Here is a 14883-nt window from a genome sequence, read left to right as displayed (position 1 = left end):
TTCTCTGGCTGCAACACGATTGGGGAAGAGGGCACTCATTAACTTACATGAATATTTAAGTCTGGCTTGACGGTGCACTGTCTGACAACTTAACCTACACCAATATTATTCCACAGTCCTTTGCTTCCACACAAATACATATCTATTCCCATGCTATCCAAGTGTAATGCTTCACGTTACCATATAGCATTCCTTTAAAGCCAGACATATTAGCATTACCAATGCTTGTTAACTCACTGTAAGGTATATGGCAGTTCGAGATAAGTTATTTCCACATAGATAATGTCCATGTTTTTTAATTCATGTGTTTTATCAACGTTTTCTGTTTTGCCGTGCTGCCCATTTATAACTTTTTCTTTCTTTTACTTTATAGCTACAGACATTCAATACCGCTGCACCTTGTAAAACAATCCAGGACCTTACAAGTGGTGTTGCCATGGCACAAGTTCTAAACAAAATGTAAGTTTACAGAATAGTTACCCTTCATCTAAATTGGCATTATGCGATTTTCTCTAATAAAATAAGTTAACTTGAATGATTGATATTAATTAAAAACACAAACTCTCAAATTAGCTTTCGTTTTTAAAAATAATGTAATAAGTATATTCTGTGAAGAGATAGCTTGAATACTGGCAGATATTCAGACTTGTCCTTCTCTTCCCCTTTTTTTCTACTTTTTTACCTTCATTGAAGATTCTGTCCCTTATTACGAATGAGGATATTCCATCTGGAGCGGTAAATCTAGAAGGAATTTGCAGCTCACAATTCTGAGTAGGCCAGTATGGTGTCTGGAATTCTGAGCCTGGAGACTGTGGACCACATTTCACCGGGTGCAGCTTGTGCTCCTGGAGAAACCACTGCAGTCAACAGGGTAGGAGCTGTGGGCAGGAACACAACCTAGCCCCTGCCCAATTCCTGAAATTCTAGAAGAGGACCAAACAATGATGGTCTCCCCATTTAAGGACACCTGCTCCCAAGATGCAAAGCCTGATGTGAGGATGCACATGCCATTCGTACAGCCAAAGCAAACACAAGGAGATGATGGACGGAGCGTTGAAACTTTTCAGATACTCACCCCCAGTCAAAGATCTGGGTTGAATCCATCATCGTACTTTAGCTCACTCCGCCACCCCAGTTCAGACCAGCTATACGCAAATCAGTCTTACCCTGTTCCTTATGGAAACAGTCTAGCCCGAACTGTCAAGGCAGGTCTTCCCTGGACAGGAAACAAGCATTGTGGGACTGGTTTCGGGGTAATACCCCTCCATCAGTCAGGCTAGTTTGAATCCAGAGGCAAAGTGAGCAAGGGACCCACGTCTGGGCATACCTGGCACACTTGGGGCGGGAAAGCAAAAGACACACAAGTAATGGATGGAATGCACAACAAATCAAAACATTCACCCCCGGTCAAGGGAACTGGGTTAAATCCATTGTCCTTTTGCTCACCATGCCACCCCAGTTTAGAGCCAGCCATATGCAAATCAGTCTTGCCCATGTTCCTCATGCTGTTGTCTGGGCTCTATGGGAAGTATCTTTCCATTCTTTGTCAGAAAGAGCGTGCCCTAGTTCTCTTATGGCCCACTAATCTCTCTTTGGGTTTAGCGCACATTACAATATTATATAAGTTCAGTAGTAGGTGTTTTTTTATTATCTGTTTTAGAAAGCACCTATTTCTTGTATTTAGTCAGCTTTCTCTACACTAATGCTTCCAACCTTACCACATAGTCTGTGTCTAATTTCATTAAAATGCACCCTTTCACTTTCGGTGATGCTGTAGTCTGATTTCAATAGTGCAAAAGGGATAATGGCTGTAGTGTCAAACAAGTGCCCTGCCATTTTATATCTGGCTTCTTGCCATTGTCAGAAATTCTCAGAGTAAAGCACAGGAGTGAAGTCAGGGATTTAAATAATAGGGGTCACTGGGCAACGGAAAAGAGCTGAGCCATTTCTTGGTCACAGCCGCATCCCAAACTGCCAGAGGGGTTCTGGTCACCAGGGAGGAGAACGTCCCCCCAGGCCTTTGCCCTCTAGGTAGCCTTAGTACTTTTCGTATTTGTTTTCCTGCTATTTGTTGGTTGAGGAAGCACCAGTGTTTTTAGTTTTTTTTTCTATGTTCCTCTCCACGAGGTATCAGAGCTTTTAGTTTGATAATATTGCATCAAATTGGGGATACCCAGTCTGCCCTAAATTGGAGGCTGATATGCTAGGATATGGTGTGTCTGGGGCTTCGCCCCTCTTCAGATATATTTAGTAATCAACTGTTGTAGATGCTCAAGGGTGTTGGGTGTGTCATTGGTGGAAGGGACTGGAAAACTAAAAGCAGCTTTAGCAGCATATTCGTTTTTATTGCAGCATTCCTGCCCAGTCAGGACAGATTATGTTGGGAAATGTAATAAATTGGGTTGTTGGTTAACTGGGGTTTGAGCCCTGGTCAAGAAACAGCCAGAATCCCTTGCAAAGGAACCACAAAAAGTCACTAAATTAACGTGTGCTTAACCCTTGGTAGCTTGGCACAAAAAAGCAGTCAGGCTTAAATTAGAGGCAATAGCATAAATCTGTTGATTTCTTTAGGTATTCTTTTGAAGTAGTTTCTTTTAAACATTGCAGATTTGACAGTTTGGTTGAACAAATTAACTAAGTAACCATCATGCACTCCATTTTTTTCAGAATCATACTCCCTGATAGTCTGAACAACACGTGTCCAAATATAAGAAAAAATGGGGTATGTCAGAACACCTTTCAGAGGGCTACGGGGCACGCAGGGGCTAGTGAGCCCAACCCTGATGGTTGAGGCCTTTTACTCCTGATGTCACGATGCCCGATCTACTATGGTTCCAGAGCAACTGGGCCAATTACCCCTTCTGCACTTCACTCTCAATACACGGCGATCTACGAGTTTAGGTGATTACCGTGTCGGGAGAGGGTAGCGGGCCCACTGCGCTGTGCTGACCCCGCGTTTGCTCGAGGGCATAACACACGGTATTTACGCAATGACTGTGTATCCAACTATTGCAAACAGCCAGGGTCATGAGATTACCAGACGGCACTGGCGTCCTCACGGGTGGGCACAGGAGGACACGCTTCACCTACTGTCGTGGTCCCGTGTGCCTTACCTTGATCGAAGCTACATGCCTGTATTTTTGTTCTGTAGACACGACTCTGGCTCCCCTATACCACTATTGAGGTCACTTGTATGTCATCAGTGTCAATGTGTCTGTGAGTGAATCCGGTACAAGGTTGGCTGTCCTGGTCTCTGATTCTAGGGACTGTACAATACTAGACCATTTACCGTTTTTTCCGTTTTTTCCTTTTTTCCTTTGTCTCCCTTGTCGTCTTTTTCTTTACAGGCACATATATCAGTATCTACCTACGGAGATCCTGGTATGTACCCTAGTAACTGGACTAGGGCACCACACCATTTTTGACAAGGCTATCAATGTATACCCTTGCATATATGCCTCCCCTCTCTTGGATTCACTAGTTTTAATTTAATTAGACGTGCACTTCACCTTAGGTCCTGAAGAAACGCCACCGATCTTGTTGACACACAGGCGTGAAACATGTCGACCTTATGACCAGTCACACCGGCACATAGAAGCCTCACGTGACACACAAACCTGTTGGTTTTTTTAATCTACCAAGGACACCACGTTAATAAAAGTACCTCAGACTGGATGCCCTTAGGTATTTTTAATTCACTTGCACGCACTACTTCACTTATATAGAAACCCTCCCATCTTCTTTTTCTGCCCCCACACCTGCATACACCATACGGCGTTTTCTCTTTAAAAGATCTCCGCTAAAGAGACCCTTCGGGGCCCCTTCAGACATTGCAGCGCCGGTCTGACGAGGAGCACAAGAAAGCCCGATGATGAAGCATGACATCATTCGGGGTGTGTGAGGGCGAAAGAGAGGCAAGACTTGACCTTCCCCTTCGGGAGTGTATCCTTGAAACCGGGGAATAGTATCTACCTCTTTTCACTCTTTTTCTCCTCTGTTCTACCCTCCATCTCTTTTCTTCCTTTGTCTGTCCTGTGGGCGACATACATGCGCCCATTTGTCACAGAACTTTGTCCTGTTTTGGTACGACATGCTTGCTGCTGCCATTATTTGTTTAACAAATAATCCTTCACAGTATTTTAAATGGCTATAGTGTTCTAATTGTAATGGAGCTCCTTAGTATAACTCACAATTATCTCCGAAACAAAAATATGTGTAACTTATATAAAGGCATAGTCACATCAATCAATTAGTCAATCAATCAATCATACCATTTGTAAAGCGCACTACTCACCCGTGAGGGTCTCAAGGCGCTGGGGTGGGGAATGCTGCTACTGCTGGAAAAGCCAGGTCTTGAGGAGTTTTCTGAAGGTCAGCAGGTCTTGGGTCTGCCATAGGTGGATGGGGAGGGTGTTCAAGATCTTGGGGGCAAGGTGGGAGAACGATCTGCTGCCTGAGGTCGCTCTTTGGAAGCGGGGGACTGTGACGAGGGCGAGGTCGGTGGAGCAGAGTTGGCTAGTGGGGGTGTAGAAGCTGAGTCGTCTGTTGAGGTACGTTGGTCTGGTGTTGTGGAGTGCCTTGTGTGCGTGGGTGAGGAGCTTGAAGGTTATCCTCTTGTTGACCGGGAACCAGTGCAGGTCTCTCAGGTGGGATGTGATGTGGCTGCGGCAAGGGATGTTGAGGATCAGGCGTGCAGAGGCATTCTAGATGCGTTGGAGCCGTCTCAGGAGTGTGGCTGAGGCTCCTGCGTAGAGGGCGTTTCTGTAGCCCAACCTGCTGCTGATGAGGGCCTGGGTGACCGTTCTTCTCGTTTCAGTGGGGACATATGATTGTCACTATAGGTTGAGAATGTATTAATCCTTTGAAAAGTAATGGCGTGTCACCAAGTTGACACACCAAGTTCCTTACAATTTTCAGTGTGCGTATTACTGAAAATGTAGATCGCATTTTGGTGTGCCTATCACCGTATGCAAATGCTTAATATTGATTTACTTGTCACTTAGTATGTGAATCACTGTTTTGCACACCATCCTCTTGCTCCCTTCATAAATGGTCCCTCAATGGTTTCCTCAAACTAGCATGTTCTCTCCTCCACGCTCTTGAGGAAGAGCCAAGGCGAGGTCTACTGTTGGATATCTTCAGTAAGCAGGGCCAGGAATCTGCTCCCACGCACTCTTTCAAAATCTCCTCAGAACGTAGTAATGCAGATTATGGATTTCCCTGCTGGCTTGCAACCATTGGATAATATTTATTTGTAAAAGTAAGTCTTTATCTGTATGGCCTCCTTTGGTAGCTCAAGTTGCCTGGCGACTATTTGAATGTCTTTTTCTAATATGCTACTTCATTTTTCATTAATAGCCCAATGTGATTTAACATGGGTTTATTTTTCTTGGCAACCCTTCTACTTTGCTTACATAGTAGAAATTAAACTAGTTCACGTACATTACCAATCTTCTACAATATGCTTATTTAATCCTTTGAGCAATTCACCTATCGCTGGATGCTGCTTCACGCTGTATTGAGGAGAATTTCGTATTCAGGAGTGGAGATGGATCTTGCGCAACTTAGCTCCTCGTCGCCATTATTCAACATAATAAAATATGCAGAGTCGGCAACTGGAAGAAAGAACTGTATTTCCGTCCAACTCCACGCTTTCTTCATAAGTCACTGACGAGAGTTCTAAACATTCTAAACTGTCAATTGAGGAATGGGCTATGACCATTTCAGGGATAGGGAGATTGGAAAGATACCAATAAAGTTAATGATTAAAACATATGTATGTGGTAGAACACAAATATCCATCAATTCAATATGTGATGAAACAATACATAATAACAGTATATATTTGTGAAATTATAAAAAAAAGTGTGTCCTCATGAGTTTTGGTGTGCCATGAGAAAGTTATGAGAGAAAAACTTTTTGTTTCTAAGATAGTTTACCATCATAACAAAATCTTTATTCGACTATAAATACAATCATACAAGAACATAAGATCATAAATACATTTATAAATCAACGTTAAAAAGAATTTAAAATTGAAATACATTAATGTCTAGATGAAAAATTATGCTTTGAGACCCTAACCCCATCAATCGGGCCTGGAGCACCTAGATCTTACAGCAGCATGCAAAAAATCTGAGATCACAACAAGAACATATGCATTAGCAAGCTGTTGTAAAAACATAAGCGCCGGTCTGGCTTGGGCAAACTCCATGGCTTTCAGAACTGGTAAAAAAGAAAATGCTTCCTAAGAACACTAAAATATCTGAACGAAACAGGTAAGTATTAGATTCCTTACCTTAGAATTCCTTACCTTAGAATATCCCCAGACGTCAGACTGGATCCGGAAAATTTTGCGTAGCAGTACCCCTGCACGTCGGTAGGCGTCGTCTGCGGCTCCGCGTCCGTCGTCGGCGTTGTTGGCGCCGGGATGACGTCGTCAGAGTACTTAGACGCCGCCCTCGCACGCTGACGTCAGTTCTTCTTTTTTCCGCGCCAGCAAGCGCAGGTCCGGAGAAAGTCATACCCTTTAGTCATTTTTTGACTAAACTTTTTCGATCCTTCTTTATCTGTTTTCGAGTCGAACAACTCCATCGGTGCCAGTAGGGATGCCTGGGTTCAAACCCTGTGCCGATTGCAACCGACTGATGTCGGTTACCGCCCCCCACCGCCGGTGCCTACATTGCCGGGGGCCCGACCACGATGACAAGTTGTGCCCCGACTGCCGGGCCTTGACGTCGAAGGCTAGGCGGGAGTGGTCCCGCAAGCGCCTCGAGCTCCGGCAGTCGGACCCGCGCCGCTCGAGGTCGCGGGGCCGGAGTCATCACAGCTCGGCGAGTCTACACCACTCGTCGGGCTCCAAGTCCTCAGGTAAGAAGCACAAGAAGTTGAAGAGGCGACATCGCTCTTCTGACTCCCCCCGACGCTCGCGCGTCGCGGCCAGGGGTTCGGGTGACACTGCCCACGCGGCTCCACCGGAGCCGCAGGCGTCGCGGCCTACTCCATACCCGCCGGTCCCTGGGCAGAACGCGATGCCGGAGGAGATCGACGCCTTCCTCATGGCCATGAGGTCGCTCTCGGGCTTGGGCTCCCGACTGGGAGCCCAAGCGGGCCGGGTGCTTCGGCCCAGGCGGATGTATGACGTTACAACGCATACTTTTACAACGCCTACCTTTACATCGCAAGTTTTACAACGCATACCATTACAACGCATAATGCTTTTGGGCGCTGGATAGTGAATAGTTTAATTTACTATTCCAACTCCAGTCCCCGTGGATAGTAGGGAAGGTGTTGGATAGTACATTAAACCTATTCCCTATCCTAGAGCGCCCCCCAGCGCTATGAGTTGTAATGGTTTGCATTGTAAAAGTTGCGTCGTAATGGTAGTGCGTTGTAAAAGTTTTGTTGTAAAGGCTGTATACCGGCCCCGGCGCCGTCGGGTGCTTCTACCCCGGCACCGTCGGCGACTTCGGTCCCGATGCCGCAAGGCCCCACTGGATCCGGTTCCGCTGGTCGACCTTACGACCCCGCTGGCGTCGACCCCTAGGGTGTCAACCCCGGCGCCGTCCTCGGACGCCGCCATCCCCGGTCCGACCCTCGGTCCGGATCCGGCGTCGGAGCGGCGTCGCTCGATGCCGCATTCGACGCCGGCTGAAGAGCAATTCTTCGAGGATCTGGGTCCATCCTTTATTCCTGAATTTCAGGACATGGACGACAAGGGAGACTGGGGGGGGTCTGAGGACCCCCTGGCACGTGAGTGCCAGTCATATGAGGACTAGACCCAGGAACTAGGGGAAGCCTGTGGCCTGGATACCTCCCCAGACACTGGTTTTGTCTCCCCTCCTACCGTGGCTACGGAGGAGGGGGAAGCTTATAGTGTGGTGCTGATGAGGGCAGCCAAGGCCTTGGCTCTTGAGCTCCCCGTCGCAACTGTGAGGTCCAACATCCTCACAGAGGTCCTTAAACCGCAAGTAAGCTCCCCAGAGCCTCTACTGCCGTTTAATGAGGCTCTCACAGAAGTCCTGTTGGGCACTTGGTCCAGGCCCACTACAGGCCCTCCTGTAGATAGGAACGTCGCTAGGCGCCACCCTAGTTTCTTGTCCACCAATCCCACCCACGAGAGTCTGGTTATCCAGGCCTCTACCTCCCAATCCGCATTCCCGACGGCACCACCAGATCGGGAATCCAAGAGCTATGAACAGTTCGGAAAGAAGATGTTCTCCTCCCTTAGTTTGGGGTTGCGGTCAGTCAACACCGCGTGCCTCTTGGGCCGTTACACCCACTCTCTGTGGGATACGGTTGCGACCGTGCTGCCTGAGTGCCCGGAGGGAGCCTGGGCGAAACTCGCTCAAGCCCTTGCGGAGGGAAGAGACGCAGCGCGGTACTCTATTAGATGTGGACTGGATACCACGGACTCGCTAGGAAGAGCGATTTCCACGTCTGTGGCGGTTCGCCGCCACGCCTGGCTGAGGTCTGCCAACTTTTCGGCCGATGTCCAAAACACCCTTATGGACATGCCTTTCGATGACAGCCACCTCTTCAGTGGCATGGCAGATCATGCGCCTGAACGCTTTAAGGACTCCAGGGCTACGGCCAAGTCCTTGGGCTTGTCGGCCCGCACCAGAAATCTTCTGCCCAGCGCTCCTTTCGTGGCCACGGAAGGGGCGCTGCCACACGTCCTGCCAGCCACGGGCCACAGACTAACATTCAGCGCGGTGGCGGACGTGGTTACCGTCGCGGCGGTAACAGGTACAACGGCGCGGCCAGTCCACATCCGCCTCAAAGACTTCCTAGTCCGAGCTTTCAGGCCCATTTGACGCCAGTGGGGGGCAGGGTTCGCCATCACCTCCTCCACTTGCGCTCCATCAAATCGGACAGGTGGGTGCTGCAAATCGTCCAAAGGGGCTATTCCCTCCACTTCGAGGCGACCCCTCCAGCCATGCCACCGCAGTACTACCGCGTGTCGGGGGATCACTTGCAACTTCTGCAAGAGGAAGTTACGGCCCTCTTGGCCAAGGGGGCCATCGAGCGCGTTCCTGGGCCAGAAGTAGGGTGTGGTTGTTACTCCCACTACTTTCTGGTTCCCAAGAAGGGCAAAGGGGGCCTACGCCCTATCTTGTACCTCCGGAACGTCAACGGCTTCCTCCGGAAGGAGAAGTTCAAGATGCTGACTTTGGCTCAGGTCTTAGCTGCCCTAGACCCAGGAGACTGGATGGTAGCGTTGGACTTGCAGGACGCCTATTTCCACATCCCAGTCCTGCCGGCCCACCGGCTTAACTGCGGTTCACGGTAGGCCATGAGCACTTTCAGTTTACCGTGCTCCCCTTCGGCCTTACCAGCGCCCCACGGGTGTTCACGAAAGTGATGGCGGTGGTCTCAGCTCATCTGCGCAGGTTAAGGGTTTCTGTCTTCCCCTTCCTCGACGACTGGTTTTTGAAGGCGGGCTCGCCCCAGACAGTCGTCAGCCACCTCCAGACTACGGCCAACCTCCTGCACCTGCTGGGGTTCTCCATCAATGTGCCGAAGTCGCACCTGTGTCCCTCTCAGAAGCTCCTCTTCATCGGAGCGGTTCTAGACTCGGTGCAGCTTCGGGTTTATCCTCCCAAACAGCGGGTTTGGGTTATTCAGGCACTGATTCCGATCTTTCAGCCTTTTTCCCGAGTCTCGGTCAGGTTGACGCTGCGGCTTCTAGGGCTGATGGCCTCTTGCATCCTTCTGGTGCATCACGCCAGGTGGCGGAAGCGGGATCTGCAGTGGGACCTGAAGTCTCAGTCGGCCCAGCATCAACGCAACTTGTCCGACCATGTGTTGATCTTGGAGGGCACTGCAAGACAGTTGCAGTGGTGTCTCACGGACCGCGATTGGGTCAGCGGCAGATCCCTCTCCCTACCCCAACCGGAGCACGTAGTTGTGACGGACGCGTCCCTCCAGGGCTGGGGGGGCCACATGTGAGGGGCGGAGATCAGAGGCCTCTGGTCTCCGGCGGAGTCCCAGCTCCACATCAACCTTCTGGAGCTGCGGGCGATCCGGCTTGCACTGAAGGCATTCCTCCCCTCTGTCCGGGGGAGTGTAGTGCAAGTGTTCACGGACAACACCACCGCCATGTGGTACTGCAACAAACAGGGCGGGGTGGGGTCGTGGACCCTTTGCCAGGAGGTTCTGCACCTCTGGCAGTGGCTGGAACATCAGGGCGTGACCCTGGTGGTTCAACACCTGGCAGGTTCCCTGAACGCCAGGGCGGACGAACTCAGCTGTCGGTGCATGATGGATCACGAATGGCGTCTGAACTCGGACATGGCGCAAGGCCTCTTTCAGCAGGGGGGAGAGCCTTGGTTAGATCTATTCGCCACAGAAAAGAACGCGCACTGTCATCATTTCTGCGCATTGAAATTTCCAAGGCGGCACTCTCTCGGAGACGCTTTTCGTCGTGACTGGAGTTCGGTCTGTTGTACGCCTTTCCACCTATACCACTTCTGCCCAGAGTGCTGAAGAAGATCAGGCGCGACCGGGCCCAAGTCATCCTTGTGACTCCGGACTGGGCAGGAAGATACTGGTATCCCGAGCTACTCAGCATGTCAGTTGATCCCCCGATTCGTCTGCCTCTTCAGGAGGACCTTCTGTTGCAGCAGCAGGGGACGGTCCTCCACCCAAACCTGTCCAGTCTCCACTTACATGTGTGTAGATTGAGCGGCGGCAGTTGAGGCCATTTGACTTGCCTCCTGAAGTCTGAAATGTGATTCTGGCAGCCAGGCGTCCCTCCACAAAATCGGTATAAGCCTGCAGGTGGAACAAATTTGTGGCATTCAACGGCTTCCTCCGGAAGGAGAAGTTCAAGATGCTGACTTTGGCTCAGGTCTTAGCTGCCCTAGACCCAGGAGACTGGAGGGTAGCGTTGGACTTGCAGGACGCCTATTTCCACATACCAGTCCTGCCGGCCCACCGGCTTAACTGCGGTTCACGGTAGGCCACGAGCACTTTCAGTTTACCGTGCTCCCCTTCGGCCTTACCAGCGCCCCACGTGTGTTCACGAAAGTGATGGCGGTGGTCTCAGCTCATCTGCGCAGGTTAAGGGTTTCTGTCTTCCCCTACCTTGACGACTGGTTGTTGAAGGCGGGCTCGCCCCAGACAGTTGTCAGCCACCTCCAGACTACGGCCAACCTCCTGCACCTGCTGGGGTTCTCCATCAATGTGCCGAAGTCGTACCTGTGTCCCTCTCAGAAGCTCCTCTTCATCGGAGCGGTTCTAGACTCGGTGCAGCTTCGGGTTTATCCTCCCAAACAGCGGGTTTGGGTTATTCAGGCTCTGATTCCGATCTTTCAGCCTTTTTCCCGAGTCTCGGTCAGGTTGACGCTGCGGCTTCTAGGGCTGATGGCCTCTTGCATCCTTCTGGTGCATCACGCCAGGTGGCGGAAGCGGGCTCTGCAGTGGGACCTGAAGTCTCAGTCGGCCCAGCATCAACGCAACTTGTCCGACCATGTGTTGATCTTGGAGGGCACTGCAAGACAGTTGCAGTGGTGTCTCACGGACCGCGATTGGGTCAGCGGCAGATCCCTCTCCCTACCCCAACCGGAGCACGTAGTTGTGACGGACGCGTCCCTCCAGGGCTGGGGGGGCCACATGTGAGGGGCGGAGATCAGAGGCCTCTGGTCTCCGGCGGAGTCCCAGCTCCACATCAACCTTCTGGAGCTGCGGGCGATCCTGCTTGCACTGAAGGCATTCCTCCCCTCTGTCCGGGGGAGTGTAGTGCAAGTGTTCACGGACAACACCACCGCCATGTGGTACTGCAACAAACAGGGCGGGGTGGGGTCGTGGACCCTTTGCCAGGAGGTTCTGCACCTCTGGCAGTGGCTGGAACATCAGGGCGTGACCCTGGTGGTTCAACACCTGGCAGGTTCCCTGAACGCCAGGGCGGACAAACTCAGCTGTCGGTGCATGATGGATCACGAATGGCGTCTGAACTCGGACATGGTGCAAGGCCTCTTTCAGCAGGGGGGAGAGCCTTGGTTAGATCTATTCGCCACAGAAGAGAACGCGCACTGTCATCATTTCTGCGCATTGAAATTTCCAAGGCGGCACTCTCTCGGAGACGCTTTTCGTCGTGACTGGAGTTCGGTCTGTTGTACGCCTTTCCACCTATACCACTTCTGCCCATAGTGCTGAAGAAGATCAGGCGCGACCGGGCCCAAGTCATCCTTGTGGCTCCGGACAGGGCACGAAGATACTGGTATCCCGAGCTACTCAGCATGTCAGTCGATCCCCCCGATTCGTCTGCCTCTTCAGGAGGACCTTCTGTTGCAGCAGCAGGGGACGGTCCTCCACCCGAACCTGTCCAGTCTCCACTTACATGTGTGTAGATTGAGCGGCGGCAGTTGAGGCCATTTGACTTGCCTCCTGAAGTCTGAAATGTGATTCTGGCAGCCAGGCGTCCCTCCACAAAATCGGTATAAGCCTGCAGGTGGAACAAATTTGTGGCATGGTGCACAGCAAAGGCTGTGGATCCCCTTTCTGCCCCTCTTTCAGAGGTTCTCCTCTTTCTTCTTTCTCTTGCTCAGCAGGGCTCTGCTCTGGGCACTCTAAAGGGCTACCCCTCTGCCATTTCCACCTTCTTAAGGCTCCCTGATCAGCCCTCTTTGTTCAAGTCTCCGGTTGTAAATAGGTTTTTGAAGGGCATCACTCATATGTTTCCTCCTGTTCCTTTCGTGATGCCTCAGTGGGACTTAAACCTGGTTCTGACTTATCTGATGTGCGCTCCCTTTGAGCCACTTCATAACTGTCCTCTTCGTCTCCTTACTCTTAAGACTGCATTCCTAGTTGCCATCACCTCTGCCAGGAGAGTGAGTGTGCTCCAGGCTCTTTCTTCTCAACCTCCCTTCCTTTCTGTCCATCCGGACAAAGTTGTGTTGCGGACGCAACCCTCTTTCCTGCCCAAGGTAGTCACAGCCTTCAACATCGGGCAGTCCATCACCTTGCCCACCTTCTTTCCGCCTCCACATCCCTCGAAAGAGGAAGAGAGGCTCCACCGTCTGGACCCAAAACGTGCGCTCTCATATTATCTGGATCGCACACGCTAGTTCCGGGTGGATGACCAACTCTTTGTTGGTTACGTGGGCGCTAAGAAGGGACGGGCGGTGCACAAACGGACCATTTCTCGATGGGTCGTCTTGTGCATCAAGGCTTGTTACTCTCTGTCTAAGAAGGAGCCTCCTGTGGGGCTACGTGCCCATTCCACTCGGGCCACGGCGGCTACTGCCCTGGGTCGGGGAGTCTCCTTGCAGGACATCTGTCAGGCAGTTACGTGGGCCTCACTGCACACGTTCGCAAGACACTACTGCCTGGACAGCCAAGTCCGGAGAGATGGCTTTTTTGGCCGTTCCGTTCTCCAGGACTTTCTGGTGTGATCATTGGTTCGCAGACCCACCACCGGGGTTGGTATTCCTGGGGTATCTATTCTAAGGTAAGGAATCTAATACTAACCCGTTTCTTTCAGATGCACAAGTTACTTACCTTCGGTAACGATATATCTGTAAGAAACAGTAGTTAGTATTAGATTCCTTAACGCCCCACCCATCCTCCCCGTTCTGCGAACAGATATCTAGGGTTAAGGTCATCCCCTTTCAGGGCCCTATTTTTTATGGCACCAGTGTTGGTTTTTATCATGGCTCTGCGTTTCTTGCGCGGAAAAGCTGTGTATAAGAACTGACGTCAGCGCGCGAGGGCGGCGGCTAAGTACTCCGACGACGACATCCCGGCGCCGACGACGGACGTGGAGCCGCAGACGACGCCTACCGACGCGCAGGGGTACTGCTACGCAAAATTTTCCGGATCCAGTCTGATGCCTAGGGATATTCTAAGGTAAGGAATTCTAAGGTAAGGAATCTAATACTAACTACTGTTTCTTACAGATATATTGTTACCGAAGGTAAGTAACTTGTGCATTACACAGCAATGCAAAATGAGGGGTATCCTGTGGAGACACATTGTCACAGCCACAGGGCTCTAATGCGCCACGGCTGACCCAGCCACTCGGGGAGGCTAACAGGTGCTGTAACAAGCTAAACCTAAATCAAGACACCACAAATCTGTCTCTTATCGCTAGATAACTGGTAAAGAGAAGGTTCCATGCCCTGCACCGTTTTTAGTAATAAATGCCCTCGGACCATGGGTTTTCCCAGTTCCCTCTGTTCACTCTGCATGCAGGCAGGTGCAAAGAATAGATCCATTAGCCGTTTTTTCTCCATAGGACACAACAAATGATGATTTTGAAACATGTTCACCCTCACTAGGCTAGTTAAAGTAGCCTTTACATAAGCCAGCCAGGGGATTTTATGCATGTGATCTAGAGATAAACAGTCCGACAAAATAGACATGTTAAGCTGTAAACCTTCGCCGGTACATATCTTAATCCAACAAAGCAGTGGCGGAAGCGCTATAAGATCACTAATATATCTGAGACGCAGATCCTCGTGCACCAAGAATATCAGTGTGCTTTGCGGCACCCACAAGATCTGCCTCACGAAAGGTGTTTTTCACTAATTGAACATGTTATGTAATGTTATGTTATTTTTCTTATAAAGCGCTAACAATCATCCAGAGTAGGATATCACGGCACTGTAGTAGCTATGATCCAGATCCATAGAGGTGTTGAAACTGTCCAACAAGGAGTGCAAACCTGCCGCACTGCATGCCATAAGCATTGCATCGTCGGAATTAACAATACCGGAAATGGTCTTGTACCTACCTTTGGGCAGTCCACCTGCGATGACACCGAAGCTTGTTCCAACTCTTTAATGTAAAGGGTGAACAAAAAAGGTGAAAGTATGCAACCCTGGTGATCACCCCTACTAATGACAAAAGACTCAGTGAGGTCCAACCCCTGACAGTACC

At 50.5% G+C, this 14883-nt stretch overlaps 1 protein-coding gene across 1 annotated transcript in view; it reads left to right on the top strand.

Annotated features, from left to right (window-relative positions):
- Nucleotides 1-14883, top strand: part of HOOK1 (hook microtubule tethering protein 1) — a 1127940-nt gene that overhangs the window by 209130 nt on the left and 903927 nt on the right. Inside the window, exon 2 of the mRNA XM_078669845.1 lies at nucleotides 374-459. Coding sequence (XP_078525971.1) covers nucleotides 374-459 — 86 coding nt within the window. The remainder of the gene's footprint in view (nucleotides 1-373; nucleotides 460-14883) is intronic.

The sequence above is a fragment of the Lissotriton helveticus genome, chromosome 1_2, assembly GCF_964261635.1.
Source record: "Lissotriton helveticus chromosome 1_2, aLisHel1.1, whole genome shotgun sequence".
Classification (NCBI taxonomy): Eukaryota; Metazoa; Chordata; class Amphibia; order Caudata; family Salamandridae; genus Lissotriton; species Lissotriton helveticus.
Note: the sequence above shows the minus strand (reverse complement) of the source record. Positions and strands in the feature narration are given on the sequence as shown.